Source organism: Suillus plorans (assembly GCF_016647745.1).
Source record: "Suillus plorans strain S12 chromosome Unknown HD556scaffold_9, whole genome shotgun sequence".
In the NCBI taxonomy this organism is placed as follows: Eukaryota; Fungi; Basidiomycota; class Agaricomycetes; order Boletales; family Suillaceae; genus Suillus; species Suillus plorans.
The window spans coordinates 637,622-660,331 of NW_024537393.1; the positions used below are offsets into that span (position 1 = coordinate 637,622).

Sequence of the window (22,710 nt, forward strand, 5' to 3'; positions counted from 1 at the left end):
GAGAGGGGTGACGGAATAGATGCTCTCGGTCATCTCAGCCTGGGGTATTTGCGATATGAGGCTAAGAAGGGGAGCGCTGCGGGTTGCAGTGGGTTGAGGGGGGGAGGAATTCTCTTCATCCATCGAGTCATGCAAGGCGCTCGGACTCTCTTCAGTTGAGTCATGAGCAGAATCACTAGAGGACTCATCAGAGTCTTCAGAGTCTTCAGAATCATCGGAGTCATCGGAGACAACCGATTCAAGAGCTTCGCTGGATGATACGTCAGGATTTGGAAGAGAATCAGAGCTCGATGTGGTAACAGCATGGTTTGTCGTAGTACTCCGTCGGGCAGGAGTATTTCTGATGGGACGATAGCCGTGGATATCTTTGGATCGGGGTGGTGAAACAATTTTCGAGAAGGAAACTGTTGTGTCATAACTGACGCACTCTAAACTCCCAAACATGATAGCAGCGATGATGTGTAGAAATGTGTTGGGTTGCGTGTAAATATCGAAGCGAGGGGATACAACACCACCTGAGTGGTCATACATCAAGACCCTAAGGTGGCGATATTTATTTGTGAATGATAATATGAGAGCGAAGCGCCTCCAGGGCTGTTCACTCATCATAATATAGGCATGGGTATCCGCGGCCTTCCCGAGTCGCATCGCAGGCCGGTATCGACTGTGCGTGAGTTCCGCTGATACCCTGATGTTTCCCCACTTGGCAGATATATCGTCAGATAGGACAATATCTGGCTTGCGCTTGATGGCGCTGCCAGGCAATGCCTTCTGTGCATTGGCCGCACTCCATGTGCCGGTTGCAAAGCGCATTGCTACAAGTTCGGACCGCGACCGTGACAAGCAACTAGCAAAAGCATTGAGAAACGCTGCAAAATTTTCTTCGTGAGTTGTTTCCTGTGTGGCGTTGTCCTCCGAGTCTGACCCCGAGTCAACCCCAGCTGGATTACTACCATTTTCTGGGGGGTCAACTGGAAGAGCCCAGTTCCAAGTCTTCGCTTCAGTGTCATACAGCGGCACTAGAGTATCTGGTGATGTACTGCTAAAGTTTTCGTCGATGCGCTGGTTGTGATGAAGGATTTTTCCAAAAGGTATTTTAAGGTCGGACACATCGGGAAGAGGAATTGTGAAAGACTGGAAGATTTGGGAGAGTAAGTGTCCTAGTATCGGTTGTGAGGCCTTTGGTGTATCCTCGTGAGTGACCAGCCGATTAAGCTCATTGGACGTGATCTTGTTCATAGCAGGGACGTCAGTGACATCGGGAATAGACACAAGTGATGACAATTTGATTCCGTTGTCAACGGTCCTGAAAAAAAAGCCATTTTGCATGTGACAATAGTGAGATAAACGACCAGCTTATCACGCCACATAGCGCCTCACAGCGCCATCAAAGGATTGGACCAATGATCTAAGAATAAGATAGACTAGAATAACCATGGGCTAGATACACAACCGACGCGAAGTTCGAACATTACATAAAAAAAGGGTGACACCGTGACTACGTCAAAGTTACATGGAAAGAGGAAAATATGAGTTCTTGTCCCAATACTTGTTGAGCCAAAACTGCGAAGCATGTTCCATGCTATTATATGGGGTGAGGCGGTTGTCCGCACTTGCACCGAAGCAAGGGACGAGGTTGACAAGTGCTCTGAGCTGTGTCACAGGGATGATGTCACCCACCCGAGTACCATTTGAACGCTTCGCTCGTTTGAGCAAGTGGAGCTGCGTACTTGGCTCACGATCATTGGTACCGGAGCTTTGGGGAACAATGTCAAAACGATGTACATATACCAGAAAGCGGTCCTTCCATGACCAATTTGCGCCACTCTTTCCAACAGGACGCATGAGAAGCCTGATCTGACCAATAGTATGACCTACGACTTAACAATAAGTAAATATTCAGTACAATGTAAGAATAACATACCGTGAAGACCATCTGCGGGCCATGAACATCTCGCCTCGTTATTGATGATGACTGTGTCATACCGGCCAGAGGTCCAGGGATCAGAAGGGGGTGCGCAGTTGAGGGTCTGTGCAGGCCGTATGATGCTGATATCGTGAACATCAGTGTCCTGAAGCCGAAGCTTAAACCAGACTTGTAGTTTGTCAAAGGGAAGTGGAGTAGTGGGTCCAGCTCTTCTAGCCCCCCCAATAGTATGGATGTGATCCCTCCCGTGAGTATCCTCACGACGAAGAAAGTCGGCAATGGCTGGTCGTAAGTTGGGAAGGCCAAACTTAATGGCAGCATCGTCAACAGATATATTTCTGATGGATGGGTCATAGGCGAGGTGGAACGCTGTGCGTTCAATAACAAATGAGCGCAATGGCACAGGGACTGTTCCCGCTTCCCTGTGCCGAAGGACCTTGGCAATTTCGAAGTAATTAGTGGTCGGACGTGGATGCCCAGGGTATTTGCTCATCGCCAGAAGGTCTGGGACATCATGATCGACATCTGCATCGAAATCAACATCGCCATCATCGTGATCATGGTCTGCATCAAGATCAATGTTGTCGTTGACATCGCCAACGTCATCTGAACCCTGCCACTTCGAGTCTGTCATATTGTTGAGCAGACTCATAGCGAGGTCAAAGCGGCGGCATTTATCAGTACGGTCAAGATGGCGACATATCTGGGGATCGTAGTTGTTGTTGTTGCTGGAGCGAGCAGGATCCTTGATTTCCGTTATGTGCGCATGTTCGGTGGTGTCGGCGGTCCATTGCAGAGGAACTCCAGTGTTCCTTATGCTCGGAACTATGGACTGCATGAGCTCTAGCTTTGGTATGTACCAGTTCTCAATGACTCCACCACGCTGACCACGACGAAATCCGCCGTCTATAATTGCATCTTTGTTGGCGTGAAATTCTTCAAGGGCCGTGGAAATACGGGTGAGTTGGATGTCATTGATTACGGGTGACTGTATGAGGTACCGAAAGTCCATGAGAGCTCGTACAGCAGTCATCACGGTGCTAGGTACTGCGTCCGCGCTGACCGCAACAATTGAGCGCTGGATGTCGCGTTGAGCGCGTCCTGTAACCTGTTTAAGTTTTGAAATCCCGCCATGAAAATGACGGAACCCAGTGATGACCTGCAACACAGAGAACCGAAAATCGATCTCTGTGTCACCGACTGCGCAAATGAGCCACTTTGCATCGTGGTCGTAGAACTCACGATGGATGAGGTGAAGAAACTCGGGAGTAAGAAAGTGTGATGGATCACTGAGGGGCCAATCCAGCCAGAATGGTGTGTTGACGCCATTCAGACGAAACTTCTGTGCCTCACGAAAAAAGCCTCGATGTCATCGGGATCAACTTTACTCCGTGCAGTAGCCAGCTGGGAGAGTGTAGTTGCTCGTGTGCGAGGTTCGTGATGGAAAGAATCTCCAAACTGTTTATACATGGCCATAGTAACCGGAGAGGTTTTCCCGCCAACGGCAGCCAGCATCATGGCCTCCGGGGTGTCAACAATATAGCTTGCGAGCGGTGTGAAACAGTAACGACTGTGTCCGACAGGATCTGACAGCATGACCCCTTCGCGGGCGGCTACCTTGAGTGGACGTAGAACTATATCCAAGCATTCGTGAATGAGGCGATCCTCAAGTACACCTCGCATGCGTTTCTTCTTGTAGATGAATTTTGGGACGGGGAGTAGAGCAGTAAGGACAAAGGCATTCGAAGACGATTTGAGTCGGGTAGACATGCGTATGTTAGCAAGGCTAACGAGAAGGGGATGTGCAACTCTGTCGCCCGTCATGGTCGATACATTCGTCTTGTCAGATGATAAGATGGTCCCGAGGAGTGTTGCACCTTTTGGTAGGGCTGACTGTCCGAAAACTGATAAGTATGACAACTTGCATGAATGATAATATGCGTACCTGCATATTCCACGCGTCATCACCTGTCGCCCATTCCGAGTACACGCGACACAACCTCTGTGCAGTGGTATACACCCTGCGAGGCGTAAAGTCCAGCTGATCATGAAAGGCAGGATGGTTGAGAAGGCTTGAAATACAATCCAGGGGATCGCGCCAATACAACACAACGGGCAATTTCGTAGGATATTTTGTAGGTATGATTTGAGACATCCAGCACGGACCGCTGGGCAACATTTCCGCTCTACCGCGGAGTTCCTTGGCCGACAGGAACGACAACGGAAGGGTCTTTATCTGAATCACTTAGAAAATTTGTAAATATTATCAACGAATTTGTTACTCACCAGCTCGAGTGAAAGAAAACTGTCTATCTTCCCCATGCTCAATCCTGAGCGAAGGAGCCACGACCCAACTTCCCAGTCTTTCCGGCTGCTGAATGGGTAATACGGATTCGTTGCACGGTGTTTGCTGTTACTGTCGGAATTGAATAGATCGAGGAACGTGTAGCCATTGCCGTATGTTTGAGCGCAGTCAGGATATGAGTCGATAACTTCCGAGTTGTGAGTTGGCATTCCCTGGCTCTCACTACCACCAGTACTCCCTCGAGACATCTGATCCCAATCCCCAAAACCACCAGACTCGATGTCGGGTATATTCGGTCCATCGTCCATATCCATGGAAATATTCGGTTCATCATCCGAGTCCATACGAGAGTCATCAGGCTCGGAGCGCAAGCATACCAAATCCTGCAGCCACGTACTGCACCCAGAGCGAGGTTGGCTCATGTGACGAGCAACAGCGACGTCGTTCTTGAAACCGCCTTTGCCGCATGAAGGACACTGGAATGATGACATAGCGTGCACGTGAGAATTCTGAGACGTTGAACTGTAAAGGTATTGATTCCGGAATCCGAACATATTAGTTTTTCAATCCCTCATGTCCGAGTCAAGCCACGCACCAATACATCTCAATCTGAATGTCTCTAGTGACATATCATCGGCGTCACGTATGCGCCCGCGATGCAATAAGTGGCAAGCCGGCTATGTTCTGGGTGACTCTGGCAGTGGTATCGCAGATTTGTACGAAGTGGTCGACGCTATTGGCTCAATGGTAAGTGACTGTGATATCTTACTAGGCAATGCTCGTTCACGTGCCCACAGACCATCAACGATGTTGATGATCTTGAAGCCAACCTCATCATGGACCTTGCAAGGGCCCGACGTGATGTATTCGATGCAGAGAAAACACTTAACGATTGCATCGTCCGAGAACATGAAGTCTTGACGACTCTTTCAAAACACAAGTCCGCCATCTCTAAGCGCAAGGTCGACAAGGCAGATGTAGGATTGGGTCATATGCGCATCACATTCAGGAAACATGGTCTTTCTCACCACCCAGCGCCATACAATTTTCACGGTAAGTACGCCTATCATTTACATAGTACTACCAACTAACACCTTCGTATCATAGACTCATTCGCATCCTGCCGTCAGGTCGCCATCCAGTTGGACTAATGACAAGTACCTTCTTTTGAGTTGTATCAAATAGAAACATTGTATTTGGCAGTAGTACTCTCACTAAATATGATTCGGCCATGAAATTTTGTTTATGTCTTGACCTTGGCGGATGTGCTTCAAATTGTTTTAATTTTCTAAGTATAGCTCTAGTAGCTCAAACTACATAGTAGTAGTAGCGCTTGAGAAATGGTGACTACTAGTATTTTACTGACAAACACTGTAAGCAGCTGTACATCCTGTGAGCTCTGTCCCTCTGTGGGTTACTGTGAGGAACTAGTATCAGAAAATGTCGATGCTGGGAGAAATTTACTGTGAGCTCTGTGCCGCTGTGGGGCGCTGTGGGTTACTGTGGGAAACTGTCGGAAATGTTATGTCTGTGGAGAAAATTGGGGTTTACTGATGAAACAAAAGCTAAGTTAAAGTGCGCCATAGCCCTCCTCTGCGAGCAGGTCGTCGTCAAGTTCCTCACCCTCATCGGCCAAAACTCTATCGTCGTCGTCATCCTGACCTATATCAGCCTCATTGTCAGTGCCGTCTTCCTCATCAACGCCGTCTTCCTCGTCAGCCCCATCTTCCTCGTCAGCATCCTCTTCCTCGTCAGCACCCTCTTCGTCCTGCTCCTCCAAGTCTTCCAAATCCGACTCATCCCCTTGCATCTCAGAGTCTTCCTGTGGACTTGATTCAGTGTTGCATCCCCCACCTTGGAGGAATTCGTCCCAGTCCCGCATGGCCTTGTGACCAATCCCGCCCCCACGAAACCTCATGAATATGTCGCGATCAACGAACCTGTAGGTACTACAATGAGAAATATAATAAGAAAAAAAATAAGCACATACATGTTTACATAGTAATAGCGCCAGTCCGTATCAAGTTCTTCCTCTTTTCGGACAAAGGACGGTCCAAGCAGTGTGTCAGTGCGACTGTAGGCAAATGCAGGGATAATGTGTACCCCGCGGATGACGGACTCGGGGTCCAGGAATCCAAATGCTTCCCCAAGACTGTCTTGGTCAAAGAATTCCAAGCGCTGTAGGCGTTTAGCAGTAAAGCCGGCGGGTGATCCATCACGTCGGAACCAACGAACAAATAAGACATCCATGCGTCTAGGTCGTGAATAGTGTGACTCCTCGTTCTCGCGATACTCTACATTGACGTGAAATATCCTGATAATGCGGGCATACCAGTAAGGATGCGTGCGCTCATCCTCTTGGGCAAGTACCATAACATCAGCACGAGTTCGCGGATTGATAGTGTCTTGTTCGCATCGTAGATCATATGTCGTGTAGTTGATACGCAATGTGCTATGCTGGAATAGCTTGTTCTCACCAATGAGGACAGAGTCGCGGTCTTCATCGGAAAAGTTGTATTCATCACCATTATATTCAAGCTCACGGAGGCGGGCAAGCAAGTGGTCTTTCAGGCGAGGGATGAAGTTCTGAAAAAAATGCAATGAAACTTGAGTGAAACGTATACACGGAAAGACATACCTTAACCGCTGGATCATCGGCCAAATCTACTAACCAAGCCGTGAGATCGAAGCTTTCACGAGAATACTTGGCGATGTAGTAATGATCTATGGGGGAAGTGCGGAGACACTTTGGTCTGGGATTGGCCTTCTGCGCGACAATGGTTTCATGTGCGGCAATGACTTTCTTCACCAAGCGTTCAATTGCATCCTGAGAGGTCATACTGCGTGTCGTTTGATCCTTTTTCTTGGGTGTTCGTGGATACCGGCGCTTTGACAGGCGGTGTTCAAGCTCTCCCTGGGGGCACATTAGAAGACGATAGTAAATGAACTAAACTAGTACATACCAACTGTGAGTTAAAGCTATCAGTTGTACCTCTTTCTCGGATGGTGTTAGGGTAGTCGGCGAGCGCATGGTATTTGTAGGTGTTCAAATTCAATCTCTTTACCTTTGGACCAGAGACAGTATGCGATGCTCCTGGTTTTTTTGAGGCGAGTGCAGCCTGTCGACGTCCACGGGCAGCATGCTCGTGCGGAAGTTCCGTTGTGTGATAATGTTTGCACACAGTGCGCTGAAATTTGCGAACGGACTGACCCAGAGCAACAGTTGCTGAATCGAAAAATGTGAGGGTGTCGTCAGTATGCAGGCGGAGTTTGGCATATGCGTGCCACGCTGCAAGGTCGAAGAGAAGGTCCAATATAATCTTGTTATGGATAGCCTTTTCCTTGTCCTTTGATTCCTCGTCGATGAGGATTCCTTCAAAGACAGGAAGAGCACACTAGTTTACAATAGAATTAAATGAATGAATAAACGAGGCGAGTGTAAGTTCACCTGCAGGAGATCTTCAAAGTCTCGGGCTGCGAGACGTTTCATTGCTGATGCGTTGTTGTGGAACCGACGGATGGTTCCCCGTCCAAAGGTAGGTACTCTTCGATATCTGTAAAAAGCCGCATGAGCATAAGTATGACCGCAATTCCTAAGTACATACCTCCAGTTCAGCTCCTGAACTGCAGCACCACCTGCCGCAAAAAGGACACGCATAAGATGAATAAATATAGCCTTCCAAACCCCAAGTTCGAACTCATGCAGTAGGTCGACTACGAATAAGACAAAGAAATTGAAGAAGTATTCTGCGAGGCGCTCAGAGAAGGCATTCTACTAACAAATCAATCTTAAAAACCAATATCTTGTGAGGAATGACTTACCCGAGTAGGGACCAGCGACTCTTCATTCAAGATATTCTGGACGCGCTGACTATTGATACTAGCTCCCTGCTTGAATATCATTGCTCGTGCTTGTTCGACACGACGGCGTCGTCGTTCGTTGTCAGTCCGCTGAGTCCTCTCACGACGTTTCATATCGAGTTTGGTGCCCATCATAGGGATATCGAATTTCTTGATGAGGCACCGTGGACACGGGCATTCACCAAGGAATTTTATACAGGCAAGTAAGATCCTGATAGTAGAACTCAATTAGATACTGCAATCTGATGAAGGTCAATCACGAAACCTACTTTTCAGGGTAATCCGCGGAGTAACTGAAGAATCTGGGAAATACGTGCCATGTGATCCCATCTCCGCAGCGAATGACAATACCATATTTGTAGGCATGCATGAACTTCTCGTCGAGGAGAAGTGCCCAGATGGCCTGCATAAGCTCGTGCTTACAATGCGTATAGACGTCAGTTGAGGATGCATCGGCGAAAATATTGAAATAGGTGTCTTGAAAGTCACTGGGGATCTGTTAAGATAAGTATCCGATGACATGTTATAAGACAGGACTTACAGATGGGATGTACGCCACATGGTGACATGCAGATGCCGTCGGTTTCCCTCTCGTGTATTTAGACTGATTGCCGAATAACAAGTAAAATGGCCAAAGTGAAGCGTCACCGAAGTTCGTAAGATGTGTCGCGTCCGACCACATCATGAGGGAGGCAACAACGCGTTCAAGGTCGTCATCAGGTTCCCTAGGAAGAGAGTTGACCTCCTCATAAGCTTCTGAGAAAGCAGGGGACGAGTATGCCTCAGAATAGACATTGACGGTGCGTTCCTCTGACACCTTCCACCTCTGTTGGAAGGGTGTCATGTGAAAGGTGGAGGCGACACTATCCTGGAAGACCGACGTAATGACATCAGTGAGTGAGCGGTGGTAGACACCAGGTATCTCAAGCACAGGTGCTTCATCCTCTGATGCCCACTTCATTTTCTCCTTTGGCAGGCGGATTTGGACTGTAGACTCACGCCAGCCATTTTCAGCGCGGAAGGGGTTAGAGGAATCCTTGAGATAGACACTGATAAGCCGCTTCTCACGTACGTCGTCATAAATCCGCGCGTCCTCTCTCTTGTACTCATCGTCGTCGAGGAAATTCCTTGTGAGGCGTTTCATCTCTGCATTCGACTTGGAATTAACCCCAGAGTACTGCCAGCACATGAGGAGCCCCGCTGTCGGGCTACTGAAAGCAGAGAAAAGGTTGTCGGGCCCAATCTCTGGAGAAGGAAGTCCAGTCGCAATCTGAGAACTCCCGACACTAGGATCACGATCCAGGGTAGGAGCATCGACGGCTGCATCAAGACCTGCATCACCCTTTGGTATCATGGTAGGACGTGCAGAGTAGATACGGAAAAGTCCCATCGCATCAGGGGCTGTTTGGTATGGGACGAGGGGGGGCTGGTGAGGGATGTCTTTGGAGGCAGGACTATCTGGTGCCTGTGGTTGCTCAGGCTGGACCTCGACGATAGGTCGTCTGCGCTCCTGACGATTCGTCGGGGGCATGTGAGCGAGGTGAGTTGACGAGCCTGGGATATAGTCAATATACCGTGCAGGCATCCGTATTCGCCGCCCAGAACGGGCAGAGACAACAGCAGGTGCGTCTGGGGTAGGCACTGGAGGTTCTGGTTCTGGAATATATCCCGAGGGTCCAGCGACATCACCGTACTATACAATTATTGTATCAGTATAATACAAATCAAGTACATTTAAAAAAAATTACCTCAGTATTGACATGGTCGTCACCCAGGTCCATCTGCACATCAGCTTCGGGAGAGGTGTTCCTTTGCCTGCGTTCCGGAGACCTGGTCTCATCTCGAGCTCTCGTCTTCCTACGCTTCTTACGCCCCTTCTCGAGGCGACACTGACTCTTGTAGACGTCAGCATCTAGAAGTTTGTCGGCTTCGCACCGGGCCTCATGACCACTCAAGCGCTTTTGGGACGGGAAAACCTTCCTGCATCCTAGACAGACGAGGTCATCCATATAGATAGGTACATAGAGAACGTGGAGGGGGATATACATACCTGGGCATTTCTGGAGGCATTTATAGTCGCCATAGATTCACTTGAATGCGACAGTTCTAGTCCCTGTGCAAGATAAGAGTCATGAGGTGATTCACCACAGGTAAGTATTGGAAGCAGCTTCGATGCTAAAGGTGGAGATAGACCTTCGGTCTCTGAATCACAAGTCACACTGCAACATCGTTCATTTAGAAATTGACATTCAATATTGTAGAGAATACAGTGAAATATAATGAGTACCGGGAGGCAAAGGTCCGGACGCACATGCGTATGATATCAAAAGAAACAGTGATTACATTAACGAAAATCCACGCAACATAGGTAGACGAAATGACTCACATATCTCGCGGGTGTAAGCGGGTGAGAATGGCCTAAAAGAGATGCAGAGTTGACCGGTTCAGATTTAGGTTGATTAATGGACGGCAAGGCGTAAGACGTATAAGTAGTAGAGGAAGAGTGTTGTGGTACTGGAGGTGAGAATGCAGATTGCGTAGCTTGGCGAGTGTATGCAGGCTGAGCTTGGTATTGATATGATGTAGTAGTTGTCGGAGGAGCGGCCGCGGCAGGTTGAGGGGCTTGTGATAGAGATCTCAGCTGGGTCAGGATTTGACGGAGCTCATCTTGAGAAATATGTACCAAAAGTCGGCGGGCGTATAGTCAATATCTCTGGTGGTTTATTAGGGTTAGTGAGGGCGGACGGCAACTTGGACATTGGAAGAACGTACCAAAAGTCGGCGGGCGTATAGTCAATGTCTCTGGTAGTTTGTTGGTTCGAAATCTTGGTTCCAAACATCACGTGACTTTTCGAAGTCAGCCGGCAAATACCGGTGATGCAAAAAGACGCGACTACGCGTTTCTCATATTCATTTCTTATCAATACCACTAATCTTTTTCATAATCATATACTACTATGTCAACCGAATCCATCCTCGTTAATGGGACCGACCAGGTCATTATTCATGACAATGTCATTGTCATGGATATCGAGAATCTCCTAACCGGTTGGCCGACTTACGAGATTAAGTTTACGCCCGAGAACCCGGGCCCATTGGTGAGTCATCTCGATCTTTTCATATTACTTACTGACTTTGATTTAGAAACTAATCATCCGGCTCAAGGATCCCGTCAAGATGGTCCATATTGAGGAATCTACCGATAGCGAGGCGGAGTTATTGATACCAGGCAGTCGCAAAAGGAAAAGGTGTGTCTTTTGGTTCCGATCTTCTCACAAATATATTGCTAACTCAATGTACAGGACCGATCGCGAGAGCAAGAAAATCAAAACGTGAGTTGGTCTTGCGCGTCACATTCACTAACATTAAACTTTCTAGGTTCTCGGCCGATACCGTCAAGATCACAGAAGATCTCGGACGCCTCAAGATCATGTCCCAGAGTTCCGGGTGAGTTTTTCTTATATTTACTGGCTCATCACGCTGACAAATTTTGATTTACAGAAATAACTCCGTCAAAGCGAAGCCAGTGCGCTTGTTGGGAGCCCGCCCAAATCCTCAGCCGCGCAAACTCAAATTCGACAGCAGTACTACTTGGCCACCCTGCCGCCCTCACCATTTCAGGGACGTGCAAGATAAGGATTCCGTTGACAGTCTTATCCTGCAAGCCGTGCCTGCTCTGGTTAAAGCTGACTTAACTTAGGTTATTTTTTTTGCTGTGCGTTTTTGCTATTGCATTTGTTATTTTGCAGTCTGTATACGATAAGTACGTACTTTGTAATTGTACAATTAAATGTATTTTTTTGTTGCGCCTCAATATGATGATAACATGTCAACAGAACCAAATAAAACATGTACGATGACGCGTGAATGCCCTATGCAACTTTGTAACTCTAACCACTATGGCGCGTCGCAAGTGATCCCCCAGTTTTTCTCAATCTGAAAATTCTGATTCCTCAAGTGATTTGAACGATTCACGACGCTCTCCAAGTCCAACCCACAAGAATGCGAAAAACGCGGTCGATCACGCAAATCTGTTCAAAGTAGAGATGCAACACCAAAGTAAGTTATATTTTGTATTCCATTGACGCTTACATTACTTCTCATCTTACAGAAAGGTGAATATATCCAAGGACACGGATGAAGATTTAGACGACGAGTATTTTGCTGCTGCGCGTGCTATGACGCGCTGCTATGACTTATTTTGCAAGGTCGAGAAGCTCATCAAGATTGGGTGCCTTTTGCAGCAAGACAAGGCTGCCGATAAGGGAGATCTCGAGGAAGATGAGGCCGACAAGGTGTCTTGCAAAAAGAGACTTGAGGGCCTGTAAGTTTTGTTCATTGCTAGGTTGTATATCGCTGATTTATTGTTTTAGCTCAACTTATGTACGTGATCGTTATAAACGGAATTATCATCAACTTCTTCAACTCGCTCCCGGCTTACGAGCGCTCATCAACAACAAGAACAAGTCAAAGCAACTTGCTAGGATCGCACGAAAGGTTAGCATATACTGCATATATGCGCACTTATGATTTACTGACGCATCATGGAGATGAATGGCATCATTAGTGCAACACGGTCTGACGATTCAACTCGTCTCAAGTCACAAATCGGCCACTATGCGGCTCCCTTACCGGCAAAGGAACCTCTAAGCCCACCTGTCAATAATGGCACCTCGTCTAGGTCACACTTGGGTGTTAATCACCCTGTGTTGGCTTCGTTTCTTTGTCCTATAACAGCGATCAAAGATTACCACCAGGATCCAGCAGAGTAAGTAGTATTTTGCGTTTATATTCAATTCTGAGGTTCTGTATTTTAGGACGCGAAAAAAATTGGCAAACGGACAGATCATCATGTCCGCAGCTGATTTTCCTGCTTATCTCTGGGAGGGAACTCCACCGGGGGAAAGCTACGACGACGATTCCATGACTGATGGACTTTTCAAAGGGTATTTTCTCGTCCGCGTAAGTTTTCAACTGTTTACTTAACGTGTCAATATCATACACTCATTGTATATATCAGATCATGCGTCATATATTCACAGGACCGTCTACTGCCTTAGGTGAAGACTCACGTGCAACGCGTTCCTGCAACGCTTCATTGCACGACATGACCACGGTCCAACCAGAACACATTGCATATGCTTGTGTTCAGGTAAGTGTTTTCGTATACTTGACGATTTTATCTTACAATTGTTACTATTGAGGCTCGCTTCGGGATTAGCAGCAGGAATAAGTGGGCCGAAGTCGACGGCAAATTCAGCTATCGAGAGTTCTACCAGAACATTATCGACTTTCTCCGAGAATGCGAAGATAAGGATTGGGTAGACGGTCTCTTAAAATGGTGGAATAGGTACGTGATTTTTACTTTCGTGACTATGATGCTGAGCATTTCTGGAAGGAAACTATTCAAAACTGAACATGGACGGGAAGGTGCAGTTGACGGAGTCTCCGCTAATGATTCTAGCAGGGGCTCCACTGCACCAATGGACAGCCTCGCCAAGATGCGGGCACAGATGTCCGCTCGTGCTAGTGCCGCCAAGAGCTTGGGGGGAGATCGTGTTCGTAATCCTCCCAGTTCTCCCACCCCTCGTACTGGTTCTCGTGATCGTTCTTATTCTCCTCTTGGCCATTCTCATCATCCTCGTGTTCGTTCCCCTTCACCTCAGATCCATTCGCCTGTGCCTCGTGGACGGTCTCCTACTCCTGCGCATGGCAGGCACTCTCCTGCTTCCCATGGACGTTCTTTTTCTCCTCACAAGCATGTCCATCCTCATCCGATTCCGCCTAAACGGGCTGCTCCGATGGTACCTGACACCACTCGTTCCCCCACCCCACCCCGTCGTCGTTCTCCCACCCCACCCCGTCGTCCTCGTTCTCCCACCCCACCCCGTCGTCGTTCTCCCACCCCACCTCGTCGCCCTCATTCCCCCACCCCACCCCGTCGTACATCCCCACGGAAGAACGGCACTCCACCCCGTCATGCTCGTTCTCCCACCCCAACCCGTCGTACATCCCCGCGCAAGAAAGGTCCTACTGTTCCCTCTTCACCTGGATTAAGTGAGTTAACGCAGGAGGATGAAGATGAAGAACTCGAAGTCAGTACCAGTAAGAAAGGGAAGTCGGCTGGGAAGAAAGCCAAGGTCGCAGCCAAGGCTGTGGGGAAAAGGAAGCGTGCCGTGGAATCAGATGATGAGCAGCCATCTGAACCTGCTCGACATCCCAAACGGCAAGCGCGCCGCCGGAAGTAGGTGTTTTATTTTAAGGTACATTTTGATGCTCTCGTGTTCTGGTGCTTCGTGTCGCATTTCTCTCTACCTGATGAAGTTAACTATTTGTACTCACGCTTCCCGGCTGCCTAGTGTACTTTACAGATACCTACACAGTATCTGGATACTATGACTCAAGTTTCCTTACATTCTGTCGCATAGCAATACTTTGTACTCTCATTTCTGCAGATAATATCATGCAATGTCTTCGCTATCTGCTTGACTATTAATGTCCGACAATATCTGAAATAACTATATGAAACATTAAGTCATGTGCTCCTCTACGACGTACAAGCACTCGTCCGTCGGACTTTTCAGTTCCCTAGTATTGCAATATATACTGGGCTCTGGACCCGATACTGCTGACATGGTAGTCACCGAAAACATAACCATATATTGCCAGGTCTTGGTCCTGCAATTTTTGTGATGGCAGGGTACGAGAGTGCACGGTGCACTGCCACGATTAGTCATAGTACCGCCTCAAGCTGTGTTACAAAGTTTTTGACAGCATGCCGGAGACCGCCACCACTAGCACTACTAGCTCTTGAATGGGTCGTGTGCCTAGTGTTGCACTGTTCTCTCAATTCTCGAATACGAAGAACGTCGAGTCTAAATATGATCAACACCGCTAAACATGTGGGACTCGTAATCCAGCAGTACAGCCACCTACACGCACTCTTCCTCGCAACACACGCACAAACCTAGTTTTTGATGCACAGTCTCAACCCTAGCTCAACCTGAAATGCTTCATCCACACAAACTCAGAAGGTGCAAGTGTGTAGTGTTGAAATCCCATGCATCAGACTGCTGTACTCAAAGCCTGAGGAGAGGGTTCAAGTTGTCATGTTGACCAGGAAGATTCAATATCGATATTCAATCCTGCTGCAACTCGAGCCTCCATCAGACAGCCCTTCATAGACGGAGGAAGAGTCGTTCCTTTCAATAAAGGAGTGTCGATCAAGGTTTGGAACTCGAAATCCTAGGTCCAACCAGTGAGTGAGGGTGGATTGCAAACTCATCCCGTTAGCTCAATTTGAGAGCAAATTGCGTGATGATGTGGTCGAAGTGCACTTAGCTTTTTTACCATCAGCATCAGAAGGCCTAAACATCACATTTCCAACGCTGCTCTTCGCGAGACGATCGTATTACGGCCACCTTCCCGGGCCAGCATGCCTTCCGGTCTGCTGAAACGATGCCAACTGGGCGCTGGGCCTTCCTTTCAAAGGAAAGAAACGAGCTCACGTACCTTTCACGACTGATGGTAAACACTATTTTCGAATCGAAACAACGTGTAACGATTGATCACAACCATTTATCAGAAACCGTCATGTGTTGTACTAACAATGTAGCATCGCGTTGTATTCAGATGACAAAGTTGGCATAGTTTTTTCTGATTATGACTGCAGCTTGCCACTCTTGAAAGTTTTGTTGTAATATTAGCATACTGCTGATGTGCAATGAATGATCTACATGAATTACATGTCTTCCCCAAAAAATGTGTCGATAGTACAAAACACTTGTGAAACAAGGTTGCTGCCGGCAAAGCTAATGCATAACACAACTCATAAATACACCTATTAATGTCTCTGGAGTCCCATGCGTGGCAACCAAGCCAAATGTTCGCTACGAAATGTTTGTTGCGCAATTGAGATACTCGCGGACCTCTTCCACGTCGTGCAAACGTGGCAGGAACTGAGCGCTTAGTGCCGAAACCAACAACTCGTGAGTTTCGTCGTGGAAAGGCGTTTTGTTGTGGGCTATCTCGTGCACGACGATATAGTACCTGTTGGGGTAAGGCTGTATGAGCACATCGTGGTCGGTGATTCTCTACGTCTACGTACCAGTGAATGTATGCCTGACCGGGCGTCATGTGCGAGTCTGTGACCATAACATGTGAGGGTTTTTGATAAACAGCATGAAGGTTTACTTACGTTGGGTGAAGTGTGCAAGGTTTAAGAAAATCAGCCGGTTGCGGTTGAATCCCATCAAGTCACGATCCTCCGGATGCCAGAAGATATTAAATATGCCGTGTTCGTTATTACTCAGGTCCAAAACTCTGTTGAGTCCATGGACTATGTTTGCAAACTCTGTTAATTCGCCTGGAATTGCCTCTTGTGCAGTGACTACGACTATTAGTAATGCTGACGCCAAGAAACGAGGGGACTTACTTTGTCGCCAAACGGGTATGAGACCGGCGGCACCACCCACATCTGGAGTTCGTTCATATCAAAACATGGCTATCAACAACGACCCACGTACCGACGGATTCCAGAGCGGTGCTCTTCAGCTCAGTACAGTATTGAACGTCTTTCTGCTTCCTGCCTGCACCCCTGTGTTCTCTATTTCGGATCTCTTTTTGTTCTTCTGGGGTAGCTTGTCCTTTGGCACACTGATCCATCAATTCCTTGATCGCATCGTCTGCATGAAACAAGTTTGCGAATGTATTTGAGGTATAATACGAGACATACCAATTTCGCCGACGTTAACTCTATTGGCGTTCTTGGATCCCGACTGCCACCTGAAGAAATCAAGGAATCTGGTTCGGAGGTGGATACTGCCACCATTATGCTGCCCTCCGCCGGACTCCTCTGAATGCTTATTGCGTGCTGCCTTTTCGCGCTCTGGAGAGTGATTGGTTAATAAGCCCGAGTAGTCGACTCAAAGTTTATCGGATACCTTCTTCCTTCTTCTTGTCCTCAAGTTTAGCGGCTTCGTGAGCTTGCTCAATCCTATCCACTGCTACAAGTGAGACAAAGACATTGCAAGAAAGTCGTGAAAATTACCATCGTAGCCTCGTTTCCTCAAGACCTCCTTGTCCGTCTCCAATATGGTCATCAAACTGAGAACATCGTGCTTCTTGTGAGTCTTGAAAAGCAGACGGCAAAGTGCGACAGCGACGCTAACGCAATCCCATCAGTGATAAGTGTGTGGAGAAACATGAATTCAAATTCACTCACTCATACATGTCAAGATGGTCCGTTTTCTTGAGCCATAGCACAACACGACCGCTCTCTTCTGTAGTAATCTCGGCGGACACATAGAATTCATTACTTTCTCTCTGACGTTCAGTAGAGATACAGTAATTAGATTCAAGTCTCTTGTCCACTTTGAGATCTTTACATCCTTTCACGAGAAAGCGTGATTTCTCATCCCACTTCCGATGCACCGAGCCTTGCTTGAGACGTTGTTCATCAAACTCATGCATAAAGATGGGTAACTTCTCCAAAATCGCCTTTCGAACTTCCTCGCAGCGAGTCCACCTAGGTTGCTCGATATCTGGTTTCACGTTGTATTTGATATGGGCGCTCAAATAACCAGATCCCACAGATTCGTAGAGCTCTGCGACTTGGTTAGCTGGGTCCACTTTCAAAGAAAAACTAGCTTAGCTTACTTTCGAGCAACTCATCTTGTGGAGCCAACCAGACAAACTCTCCAAAGATCCGTCGGTTTTCCATGTCGTCAGCAAGTAGAATCTTAGATGCTGTAACGAGTTGGAATTCGTCCCTGACGACGAGAGTGGTGTTATCTGAATTTAAGGACCTTAAGGTACGATAGCCGACGAATATCGGCGCATTCTTCATCCTTTTCTTATCCTCTTCGGAGAGCCCCTCATACCCAACCGCAATTCCACGAAGCTCAACAAGATATCTACATTGATGATGAGCATAAGGGTGATTCTGCAGGATGTTTACGTACTTTTCAGGGTCTGCACCAGCTTTTCTAAGGAACTCCTTAGGGTCCTTTATTAGGATGTGGAGGATGTCGGAACAATCAGGCTTGGCTTTGACGCCGCAAGCTTTCAGAAACCGATTTGCACGTTCCTCAAAGTCGACGAAGGTAAACAGTCGTCGGTAAAGGTGGTCATCTCCGTATTGACTACCACCAATGAAGCACTCCCGAGGTGGCACCAGGCGAGGCTCGATGGAACCTTCTACGGGAACGATAGGAATCTCGGCGATTTGCTGAAGATCTCCAGGAGAGAGGACTATAAGATGAGGAAACCGTTTAGAGACTGAGAGTTAGCCAAGTAGCGCGTCTGACCTTGCTTTGTTGCAAGAAAGGCGAACCATTTTATCGCTGTGTTGCGATCCTTGGGCGGACTGGTCCTGAAAACATCGATCACTTGTCTTGCCGATGGCGCTTCCCGCATCCTCAGTCGGCCAACGATCTTCCTGTCGACAGAAGGGTGGACTTTCTGGAACCCCATCAACGCCCATGATGAATCAGAATAAACCTTGATGCGAGTTTCCAGTATCAGTTCCATGAAATAGCAAAAGATCTTACCTCCTCGTAAGCGCCAACACATTCATGACCATCTCGGATAGCTGGTATAAACGGCATATCGTCGTATTTCGAAGGATCATATTCTGTATCATAGAGTTCATCGAACTTGCTTGCAAGGTACCCAAAGGCAGCACGTTGAACTTCAGGATCGGGGTCTCCAGCAATCTCAATGAGCTTCTCCAAAGGCGGGTGTCGAAGGAATCCCATATCGGTCAGAAGTTGTTCTGTAGTAGAGTCAGCTGAAAGCGAGAGAAAATATAGGGGAAGGAAACAAGGTACCATCTTCAGAATCTTTATCGATCCTGCGTGACCAATCGAGAATTGGTAGGCCCAACGGACGTATCTCCGCATGTGGAAGGTACAAGTCAGTGATGCAGTATTTCTCGCCTTTATCGCAAGGGAAAACAGCGTGTTTCCTGATTTCCTCCAGCCTCTCCATGGCGTCTGGGTCAGTGTTAAGATACCGGATCATCTCCATCGCTGACCACGTGCTCAATTTGTCCGCCCTGGAAACTGATCAACAATGTTGAATCAAGGTCTTGAAATTGAACGCACTTGGCAAACAACTCTTCAAAGTCAAGATGACGCTTGACCCCAAGCTCACCAAGTACAGTGAGAATCTGTGGATCAAACAGGCTGACAGAGACAACAGGCAAATCATGGAAGACGTCTGCTTCTGGAAAATACGCTCCACCAGGGGGCCGGAATCCCAGATTCGTTGCGATCCATGGGACGTCCTGCATGAGATCCTTTGCCTGAGTTTTTATGTCACTGGACATCATGGGCCAGATGTTCCCCAGGACCCCCAAGACACGGTTGGAATACGTGGAATTTTTGCGAATGTCATGGGCTGCGTCTATCTGAGGGCTTATCAAATGAGTCAGCCAGTCCACAAGTGTCATTGGCTGCCACAAAAGAGATGGGGAAATGTGTTGTCGATTGAGAGGTCTGGTAAACGAGAACGGGATAGTGTCTGGGGGAAGAGCATCGTCCGACTGAAGCCAAGGGAGCCAAATATTGGAATCGACAAACTTGGTGATATTGCGAAATTCTATGACGCGTGTTGAATTCCCAATTCGCGACTTGGCATTATCGGTCAGATTGGGCAGAAATGTGAGGGTTCTTTCCCTCTCTTCATCGTCTTCAAGCGAACTTATGAAGTTGACCCACCACCGCAGACAACCGATCATTTCTTCTTCTTGTAAGATCCTTCGCTTTAATTCGTTCACCACGTCCGAAAACGTGTACATGCGGACACCATACTTCTCAGGGAGAGTGTCAACCAAATTAGGTGGGTCGCCAGGTGACGTCGGAAGTTGTGTAGGCACCATTTTCATGAAGGAGGTAAAGTCAGGGTGAATCTCCCGAACGTCCTTGGTGTGACAGATACCCGAATTCGTCAAGATGGGGAAATGAACGTTGGAGGAATAGTCGAAACAGTCATAAAATGCATCTTGCAAGATTTTCGACACTTTGGCATCCGGAGTGGACGGTTGGAATGTGAAGTAGCGCATAGCATATGTGGCCTTTTCTCTTGAAGCTGCCGCCCGAGCATCAGCAGTTGGGACAGCAACACCGCTGACTATAGGCCAAGCATCCCAGACCTTGCGAATCTCCTGTTCATATACGAGCCTCGCAAGAAACCCACCTACATACAGGAGCTCCTGATTCCATTCTGTGTGAATTGTCAGTACGCCTCAACGGGAACCGACCGAGAGGCTGGCACGAACTTGCAATGTGACCGTTTCTAAGCAATCGTGAGATAACTTTACGTGCAAAAAATGTGCACTCACGTCAGATCAATGGATCCTCGTTCGACAGTGGGAATAAACCGGCCAGACATGTGCCCACCAATACCAGTCGTTTGCGCTGTACTTTGTCCCTACGACTCATCAGCACGTTTCATGTTGACTACCATGTAGAGCCTACGATGAAGATCCGGGACATGTATTCCCTAAAACATGATGACAACATGACGATGTGCACAAATACAAACAAAAAAACAAGTAACATACCCATCTAGTTGTGGAAATAGACCTTGCGGTCCTCTGAATATGCTTCCCATGTCCGGATCCCTCTTCTCCTCTGCCGTTCTTGCATCCTGCTCCTCTTTGGAGAACTGTATTTATGATGAGTACAAAGTACAGAACAAGGTTGCTGGAAGGCTCACGTAGACCATCTCAAAATCAAAGTGGGAAGGAGGATCCTTCTTCGTCATTGCTCGTAAGCCCTTATGAAGGTCCTTGCTAGGAGTAGTCGTAACTTCAGCCGAATATACCGCGTATTTGGCACGATGGGTCACCCAGGGCGGGTGATCATAAGTCGACGCTCGAGATACAGCTTTAGTGGCTTTGGCAGCTTTTGGGACTTCGCGCTTTGAGCCATCCCAAAAACCTTTGCGTTTCACAGGATCCTTTGATAGATTTTCATTGCCAGGGCGATGCGTAGATATCATCTTCGTTCCGGCGGCGCGTGCCCATTCCGCGAGTTCAACAGAAATTTCTTGGGCTGTCGGGGCAAATCAGTATGCTTCACGTGCCGAGAATACGACGTGCAACCCACTAACTACTGAAAGTCCCTTGATATGCATGGTGTCCTCCTTGCTCCTCGGTATCATATCTTTGGGAACACGAATGGAGCTGGGTACTTGTCTGGACTTGGCGATCTTCATGAAGATTTTGTCGTTGAAAGAAACATGGGCATTTTCCACACATGACATGAATGTCATAGTAGCTGCCAAGAACCTGGCCAAGTCGAATGGCTTCGGGACGGGAACTTGCATATCTTCCTTCAGCTGCATCTCGATGGAAGTCCACTCGCTCTTGGGACAAGTATCGTCCAACGTATATAGCTGCAGAGATATGTGAGTATTGCGAGCTTTTACCGAGCTTATGGAGCTTCCGGGCATACCTGATCGCCTTGAAAGAATATCGACAGGCTTTTACCTATCAGGTGTTCCGATTGGCACGGTGGATCTAGCCAAGGAAAGAGCTTGGCGCTTACCTCCAGAGAAGACCTGCGGGCTATCGGTGATACCGAAGACGCTGTAGAACCCTATAGAGAATAACTTCATGAGAAGGCCAATTGACGGTGATATATAACTCTACGAACCAACTCCAAATGCCCCGATCTTCTGTTCGTCCGGGTTGCCATCCGCTGGGTAAAAGTCAGCGTGAATCATTTGGGAATTGAACCATCATACCAATCTTCGTCAGTCGTCCCCAGTCCTTATCTTCGAAATAATCACCATTGTTGCGAACAACCCATTTGTACAACTGTTAGGATGCTGAACATTAGTAATTCCGAGGGCAGCACCGCCCCGAGCTCACCTTCGTTGTGAGCAAGTCCGGGAAATCGGTCGTGCCATTGATTCCATTTGTCTTGCCGTTTGCTCCAGCAGAATGTGTAGCGTAGTCCTTCGTCTGAAACTCTATTAGGACCTTCTTGGCTCTAGCGTCGTCTGCATTCTGTAATAGTTCTCGGAACACTGAGCACATTTAGTCAACCGCGCTACCCAGAACAGTGGCTTGACGAACCTGTAAACTCTTCGGGATATCGAGCGAGCACTTTATCGACCAGCGCGCGCTGGTTTACTTCTACTCTCTTCGGCGTTCTAGTCGTCTGTACACCTCTTAGTGCGAGCGCCTAATTTGGAACCATTTATCACCAACCTTGCTCGCCATATGTTACGCCGTGGCCTAGGTTGCTTTGCTGGTGTCCTGTCGTTGAAAGGGTATACAGATATGAAAGATGCTGTGGTATTTGCTGTGGATGTGAAAGCAGGCAGGTCTCTGCTGGCATGTCAAGAATAACGTTTGATTAAAGGATTCCGGAATCCACAGCCGCATCGTAGACGCCCAACAATGTTTCCTTCAGGACTTGTAGCAACCGCGTAAATGGAAGTCGAGCTGCCGACCTTTCAAGTTGTATCCAGCAAAAATGAGAAGCAGCATTGTAATTTGTCACAACCCCAAGTTGTCGAGTTGGTACCAGGCAGACTCGGACTAGACGTTCCTTCAATTTATTCTATCATGCCTCTACTGCAGAGCCTCATCAGCTGACAATTG

At 47.8% G+C, this 22,710-nt stretch overlaps 5 protein-coding genes across 5 annotated transcripts; 3 read left to right on the top strand and 2 right to left on the bottom strand.

The window, feature by feature from the left end:
* Nucleotides 1–1,509: 1,509 nt before the first annotated feature.
* On the bottom strand, nucleotides 1,510–4,723 carry HD556DRAFT_1430435 (uncharacterized protein; the record flags this gene model as incomplete). The annotated part of the gene is made up of 6 exons (XM_041304902.1): nucleotides 1,510–1,852; nucleotides 1,879–3,275; nucleotides 3,311–3,348; nucleotides 3,499–3,820; nucleotides 3,873–4,163; nucleotides 4,214–4,723. 6 exons carry the CDS (start codon nucleotides 4,721–4,723, stop codon nucleotides 1,510–1,512), a joined length of 2,901 nt encoding a protein of 966 aa, XP_041164368.1.
* Nucleotides 4,724–4,805: 82 nt separating this feature from the next.
* HD556DRAFT_1305151 (uncharacterized protein) lies at nucleotides 4,806–5,383 on the top strand (the record flags this gene model as incomplete). Its single annotated transcript, XM_041299748.1, has 3 exons — nucleotides 4,806–4,979; nucleotides 5,030–5,285; nucleotides 5,340–5,383. 3 exons carry the CDS (start codon nucleotides 4,806–4,808, stop codon nucleotides 5,381–5,383), a joined length of 474 nt encoding a protein of 157 aa, XP_041164369.1.
* Nucleotides 5,384–11,050: 5,667 nt separating this feature from the next.
* On the top strand, nucleotides 11,051–11,793 carry HD556DRAFT_1439236 (uncharacterized protein; the record flags this gene model as incomplete). Its single annotated transcript, XM_041305942.1, has 5 exons — nucleotides 11,051–11,191; nucleotides 11,238–11,341; nucleotides 11,396–11,425; nucleotides 11,472–11,540; nucleotides 11,595–11,793. The coding sequence occupies 5 exons, from the start codon at nucleotides 11,051–11,053 to the stop codon at nucleotides 11,791–11,793; spliced, it is 543 nt and encodes a 180-aa protein (XP_041164370.1).
* A 156-nt stretch (nucleotides 11,794–11,949) lies between these two features.
* Nucleotides 11,950–14,341, top strand: HD556DRAFT_1439237 (uncharacterized protein; the record flags this gene model as incomplete). The annotated part of the gene is made up of 9 exons (XM_041305943.1): nucleotides 11,950–12,006; nucleotides 12,082–12,152; nucleotides 12,205–12,417; nucleotides 12,467–12,590; nucleotides 12,644–12,861; nucleotides 12,911–13,055; nucleotides 13,114–13,245; nucleotides 13,298–13,443; nucleotides 13,492–14,341. The coding sequence occupies 9 exons, from the start codon at nucleotides 11,950–11,952 to the stop codon at nucleotides 14,339–14,341; spliced, it is 1,956 nt and encodes a 651-aa protein (XP_041164371.1).
* A 1,641-nt stretch (nucleotides 14,342–15,982) lies between these two features.
* HD556DRAFT_1439238 (uncharacterized protein) lies at nucleotides 15,983–22,326 on the bottom strand (the record flags this gene model as incomplete). The annotated part of the gene is made up of 28 exons (XM_041305944.1): nucleotides 15,983–16,142; nucleotides 16,201–16,237; nucleotides 16,291–16,482; nucleotides 16,528–16,569; nucleotides 16,619–16,777; nucleotides 16,828–16,980; nucleotides 17,036–17,095; nucleotides 17,143–17,258; nucleotides 17,317–17,698; nucleotides 17,751–18,007; nucleotides 18,056–18,344; nucleotides 18,401–18,593; nucleotides 18,644–18,867; nucleotides 18,923–19,149; nucleotides 19,199–20,318; nucleotides 20,374–20,390; nucleotides 20,437–20,525; nucleotides 20,573–20,597; nucleotides 20,659–20,762; nucleotides 20,814–21,151; nucleotides 21,206–21,494; nucleotides 21,554–21,588; nucleotides 21,647–21,697; nucleotides 21,755–21,799; nucleotides 21,846–21,918; nucleotides 21,973–22,130; nucleotides 22,180–22,264; nucleotides 22,315–22,326. 28 exons carry the CDS (start codon nucleotides 22,324–22,326, stop codon nucleotides 15,983–15,985), a joined length of 4,932 nt encoding a protein of 1,643 aa, XP_041164372.1.
* Between the last annotated feature and the right edge of the window lie 384 nt (nucleotides 22,327–22,710).